Raw genomic sequence first — 6,304 nt, forward strand, 5'->3', positions numbered from 1 at the left:
AAACTTGCCCACCAATCCTAGTTCTTTTTTGAGTAGTAGTAATATTTTAGTGTATATATATATTAAGCTGAAACAATTACTCCCTCCGCTCCAAAATAAGTGATTTTTTGATCTTTTTCTTGTGATTCAAAATAAGTGATTTTTCCAGATTTCAAGAGTGAATTAATTATTTTTTTCCTACATTGTCCTTGGAGTAAATAGTATTGGAATAATTGTTAGGAGTGTTTATGTGAGATAGTAAAGGTTAATATAGTCAATTGTATTACTAATTAATACTAAAAGGTGGATTTCTTAATCTGTGTAAAAATATCCAAAAAAATCATTTATATTGTACCGGAGGGAGTACTATTTTAAATAAATAATTTGCATTACTTGCAATTCCATACTCATTGACTCGACCACCCCAATTCACTGAGTCAACTTGCCGCCATGTCCGATCACCAACGAAGCCGAAAAATCGACCCTTTCCTCCTCAGTTACACCGCCGACGAACTCCTAATTGCCTCTGAGTTTCTATCTAATTGGTTCCCTTTTCTCTCTCGTGGCCTCTGCCAAAGCTGTACGCTCACACTCTCCCACTGCATTCGATCCCTCGACCTCGGTAATTCTCTCTTCTTATCCCTTTTAAAATTTTGTAATAATGTTGTAACTTGTTTAAGGAATTGGTAATGTTCGTACTTTGTGTAATAATACTCACATTATGCATATAATAAATTCCCCAGCTTTTTGTGCATTACCTCAATACACTTGCACACAATGCTCACCATACACGTAAATTCTCCAGCTTTTAGGTTTTCCTCTTTATTGTGAATTTTTTTTTGAAACCCCATTATATTTTTTCTGCTTTTCGATAGGGTGGTGAACCAGCCAACTTGGGTGAGCGGAGCTATGTAGAGCCATTGGGGTTCAATTGAATCCCCTCCATCGAAAAATTATATTGTGCAAATAGGGCAAAAACGAGTTTTTTCTTTTTTTTGGTTATATGTGAACTGTTTGAATCCCCTTGACATTAGGTAAGATTCTAGATTCTAGTGTAGTGGCAAAGGGTGTTAAAAAATTGCATTAGGTCACAACTTCAAATTCCACGTGTGACATTTTCCTTTTAAATCTCTTTGCATAAATTCCTGACTCTGTCTTGGGCCTGTTACCGCCCATAAGCACGGGAGCAATTAAGAATCTTGTCCACCAAGGTTTGAGCAGATGAGCTCACACTGAATGTGGTGGTTGGGATCTCCATACTGTTACTCCTGTATCTCAACTACCCAGCTATCCGAGTACCAATATCCTCAAGATTCAAGTAGTGTTAATGGGTGAAGTAGTTCAAGATCTTTTTAGCCCTAGAGCATTTTAGTCAATGGGTGAAGTAGTTCAAGATCTTTGTAAACTCATCTAAGCGTCTTTATATACCAATGTGAGACTTGACATTATATAACACTTTCCTGCAAGTATAACTCGACCTAGTTTCAAGTATGGACTTTAATGGGGACTTAAGGGTGTAAAAGCATGAATAACAAAAGTTGACTATGATACTATATGAAAGAACCTGAGCATCTTATGGAAGAGCTTAAAGCCCAATATGTGGAGTAACCAAGACATTTAACCCATTTGGATGTCCTTATAAATCCAATGTGGAACATAACATTACATGACTCAACATGGTTCAACATAGTATGCATATAGTTGTAGATAAGTTGTGAAAGCTAGAAATTTCTTAGGTGGATAATGATGTGGTGTAGCAATTAGCAAACTGATTTTTTTATCTTTTCATTCTTATGTTATGGATTATGATAAAGTGAAATTATAGATTTAGTGAGTTCTCTGATCAGAGAGTTTGTTGCTATGACTGCAGAGGCTGCTGGTGATGCAGAACGATTGAAGCAACAAGAGGATTTTACAGTTTTGACTCCCGAACTTCCTGATTCAAACTACTGTAACGGGAATCTTGACAATTGTGTCAATAATTCACTTGGGAGTTGGAAAGAGTGTGTTAACTTATATGATACTGCTGATACAAACTCATTGGGTAGTTGGAAAGACGGCGCAGATAGTGCAGAACGTTTGAAGCAACAAGAGAATTTCACAGTTTTTACTCCAGAACTTCCTGATTCGAACGACTGTAAAGGAAATCTTCACAGTTGTGTCAAGAATTCACTTGGGAGTCGGAAAGAGTGTGCTGACTTATATGATACTGCCGATACAAACTCATTGGGTAGTTGGAAAGACGGCGCAGATAGTGCAGAACATTTGAAGCAACAAGAGAATTTCACAATTTTTACTCCAGAACTTCCTGATTCGAATGACTGTAACGGAAATCTTGACAATTGTGACAACAATTCACTTGGGAGTTGGAAAGAGTGTGCTGACTTTTATGATACTGCAGATACAAACTCATTGGGTCGTTGGAAAGACGGCGCAGATGGGCCAGAGCATTTTGATGAGGCATCGGTGCGTAGGAATAGATCAGATAGTTATGTAGGTGGTGCAAATCGCTCATCACGACTTGTTGAAGAGGCCTCGAGAAGTAAAACATTCAGCTCACCCATACCTGCGGCAAGCCTGAGGATGAAAATGTCATGGGCAGATATGGCTCAGGAGGATGAGCTTGATGCTGAGGATATTAGTGAGTCGACTAGCTGGAGTAGTCAGTTAGGTAATGGCAATGGTGTGAATGAAGAGGAAACTTCTGTTCAGGAGACTAAGCGAAAAACGGAACTGTCAAGGGAACAAAGAGAGCACATTCGGTTTTGTAATGTAAAGAGGAAGAAGGATTTCATATGCTTGGAAAGAGTTAATGGGGAAGTTGTGAATATACTTGATGGCTTGGAGCTACATACTGGTGTCTTTAGCATGGCTGAGCAAAATAGGATTGTTAAATTTGTAGAGAAGCTTGAGGAGATGGGGAAGAATGGGCAATTAAAAGGTCAGTTCTTCTTTATTAACTTTGCGAACCCTTTTTTTCTTTCTTTTCCAGATGAAAGTTACTGTTGTACTAAGGAATTTATGATGAGGCCTTAGCCCTTGCTAAATCTAACAGAGAAAACTTGTTCATGTTTCGTTTGAATGAAGTAGATTACACGATTAGTTACTCATTTCCTGTTAAACCTTAGAAATTGTTCCCTGATTGAAAAAATACTAGATAAGGTATTCCAGAATTTTATTGAGCATGGAATTTGGGAGAAAAGCCAAAACCAAAGACTGAGGCATCAATTTAGAGTTGCTCTACGGCGATTTTAAGTTAATTGTGCAAAGTGTCTCAGTTACTTTGTTAAGGCATGTGCATTTTGCACAAATGTTTTATGCTTCTCTTCAAATTTCAGTGTTGAATCTTAATTCCACTTCTGGTGGTCATCATAATGATTTAAGGATTTTTTTTCCTCTCCACTCACTTCTTCAAATCAATTTGATGTGGTTTTACCTTTTCCTTGATGATTGTGGAACGAAGGTAAAATATTCTATCTACTTCCTCCTTATGTTTCAATACCTATTTGTTTTGTACTTCAGTTGTTAATTCTGTGCGTTAGCGTGCTCTGACCTGCTCTATTTTGATTGTTGTAGAGCGAACTGATACAGCGCCACAGAAGTGGATGAGGGGTAAAGGACGTGTGACAATCCAATTTGGTTGTTGCTACAACTATGCTAAGGTAAGTCTTCGACTATCTTTGAAATTATCCTAATCTCTCCTTCCCCCCAAGCTCCAAGTGGGAGGGGGGCAGGGAAGAAGAAAAGAGGCTCAGAATCATCGCCTGTATGCTTTAGATTTTAGTCCATCTCTGAGAGAAAACCTTTTCCCCTTTATTTCTGACCTTATTCAATTAGGTTGTGACAGATATGAGTAGATCACTTATAAAAATGGAATGTAGATATATGACTATAACTGAAGTTTCTTTATGGCAGGATAAGAAAGGCAATCCCCCAGGGATTTTCAAGACTGAAACTGTTGATCCATTGCCTAATCTTCTTAAGGTCATGATTAGAAGGCTTGTAAGATGGCATGTTATGCCTCCAAATTGTGTTCCAGACAGCTGTATTATCAATATTTATGAAGAGGGGGATTGCATTCCACCTCATATCTACAATCATGAGTTTGTTCGTCCATTTTGTACTGTCTCATTCCTTAGCGAGTGTAATATAGTTTTTGGATCAAATTTGAAAACAGTGGCTCCTGGTGAGTTTGCCGGTGCAATTGCAATTCCCTTGCCAGTGGGGTAAGTATTCTGGGTTTTAGCTTTGTCCTTATAAGATTTCGACTACTATCAATTGTGACATAACCTTCCTACAGGTCTGTTCTTGTCTTGAATGGAAATGGAGCTGATGTGGCTAAACACTGTGTGCCAGCTGTTCCTACTAAAAGGTTTATACTGAAAGTGGAACTTTAGTTTCCTGTTGGTGAATCTTCTGTCAAACATTTGCCTAAGACGTAGCATCTCATTAACCTTCTACAATGTGCAGGATTTCAATTACATTTAGGAGAATGGATGAATCTAAAAGGCCAACTGGATATGTTCCTGAGCAGGATTTACTAGGTCTTCAGCCATTATCATACGAAGCAGATAGATATGCGAAATCAAACACCTCTAAACCAAGGCATTCTACAAGAAAACAGTTGGGAACACAAGAAGAGAATAAGGAAACAGTAAAGATATCAACTGAGAAGAATTTCAAGCCACGTTACTTTGGTCGAAATCAACAACGACCTGCAGCAAATATGCGAAGAGTCTGGGTGACTGTAGATAAATGAATGCATGTTGTGACTATTTTAATTGCTTGGGGGGGGGGGGGGGGGGAGGGAAGTGTTTACCCTAGAATCCGGATAACAATTGAATTTATATGGGGTTTTAAGGATCCGTGAACTAAAAGATACAAAAGGTTTAGGTTGAGGAAAATAAAGATAAAGACTCAACAATTGCTGTTAAAGTGAATAATCGCAGAATATAATATTGCTTAGAACAATTGTGCTTGATAGCGTACAAGAATTTAGAGAGATGGTACTGTAGTGTAATGGTTTCTGATCCCCTCTTTATGGGGTCTTCTCCCCTTTTATACATTATGATTAAGGATAAAAATAAGGTAGGTAAATTAATTACATCGTGGATCCCTGTAATTACGCCTTAATGGCCTGAAGTGGTTGAGAAAATCACGTTTGGGCGAGATATCCGGCGACGCTTGGTTATCCGTTACGAGTCCGGCTTCCGACCTTGTGTGTTTCTCCATCCGGTGGTGACTCATATCGAGCTCTGCAACGGTCTCGAAATGACTCGACCTCGGTTGTAGACGTGGCCGTCGTTCTTCCTTGCATCCAGGTCGGGTTCGATGGCCCCGACTTGCCCCGGACCGGACCCAACCCGGTCGGGCTCAAGCAAAAAAAGGGTATCACCCAATACAGATAGTCCCCTCGTTTATTATAGAGTAATGATAATAAACGATATGATCGGTGACGTGATGCCCGTGACGTATGGCCATACGCCAGGTGAAAAAGCCATCGAGTGCTCTGACCACGCCTGCTGCAGGCATTTAATGCTTCTCTTAATTATCTGTCGCTTCGTATCTGTAACTTCGCGATTCGTGCCACCGCCTCATGGGAAAAGTATAAACGACCCTTCCAGGTTCAACATTTCTTATCTTTCTCAAATTTTGCGTTGGTTGTATTTTCTTTTCATCTCTTCGTAAAGCTTCAAGAAATGGCGAAAACTTCACAAAGTGTTCCTTCTAGACCAAGCTCGGCCGCGAGCCCCGCTAGATCTGATGAACCTGCGCCAGAACCCCCATTGAAAGCTTTCACACCGACTGGTTGCTCGGTATCTGCCGACTTCCAGGTTGAAAACCCATCATCGGTCCCGGGCCGCGGCGAACCGGCATCGGAGTATATCAGTCTAATCACTCCCGGTTGCCTAGACCGGGTGAGGACTGAATGCAGATGGGAAGGGAAAGACCTGGTCGCCCCTTCCCGTGACGAGTCGATTATGACTCACGTTGAAGGATATCTTAGTGTATATACATATCCCTTCACCTTAGGCCCCTTAGAACCCATTATAGTGGAGTTCTGCCGGCGGTACGAGGTGACCTTAGGTCAGATCCACCCCTCGATGTGGCGGATCGTATATCTCTTTCGGTTTTTTGTTGAGAGAGTCGAGGGCGATTTTCCCTTTACCCTCGACCATCTTCTTCGACTATACAGCCCTCGAATATTTCGAGGGGGATTAATAAAACTGGCCCGCCGGGCTAGCAAACCCCCATTCTCCAGCATCGATGAAGACAAAGATCGAGGCTGGATGAGCAGGTTTGTCCGGATCAGGACGTCCGACCT

General features: G+C 40.5%; 1 protein-coding gene across 1 annotated transcript; it reads left to right on the plus strand.

The window, feature by feature from the left end:
* The first annotated feature begins 377 nt into the window (after window positions 1–377).
* Window positions 378–4,765, plus strand: LOC109206673. Its single transcript, XM_019369521.1, has 6 exons — window positions 378–601; window positions 1,850–2,920; window positions 3,556–3,641; window positions 3,895–4,205; window positions 4,280–4,351; window positions 4,450–4,765. Exons 1-6 carry the CDS (start codon window positions 430–432, stop codon window positions 4,736–4,738), a joined length of 2,001 nt encoding a protein of 666 aa, XP_019225066.1. The 5' UTR covers window positions 378–429; the 3' UTR covers window positions 4,739–4,765.
* Window positions 4,766–6,304: the final 1,539 nt, after the last annotated feature.

Source organism: Nicotiana attenuata, unplaced genomic scaffold, assembly GCF_001879085.1.
Source record: "Nicotiana attenuata strain UT unplaced genomic scaffold, NIATTr2, whole genome shotgun sequence".
NCBI lineage: Eukaryota > Viridiplantae > Streptophyta > Magnoliopsida > Solanales > Solanaceae > Nicotiana > Nicotiana attenuata.

Excerpts from the sequence above, each read along its gene's own strand:
- LOC109206673 (XM_019369521.1), top strand. The coding sequence starts at position 430 with ATGTCCGATCACCAACGAAGCCGAAAAATCGACCCTTTCCTCCTCAGT. Across the intron at positions 602-1,849 it reads CATTCGATCCCTCGACCTCG|AGGCTGCTGGTGATGCAGAA; the intron begins GTAATTCTCTCT and ends CTATGACTGCAG. Across the intron at positions 2,921-3,555 it reads GAAGAATGGGCAATTAAAAG|AGCGAACTGATACAGCGCCA; the intron begins GTCAGTTCTTCT and ends TGATTGTTGTAG.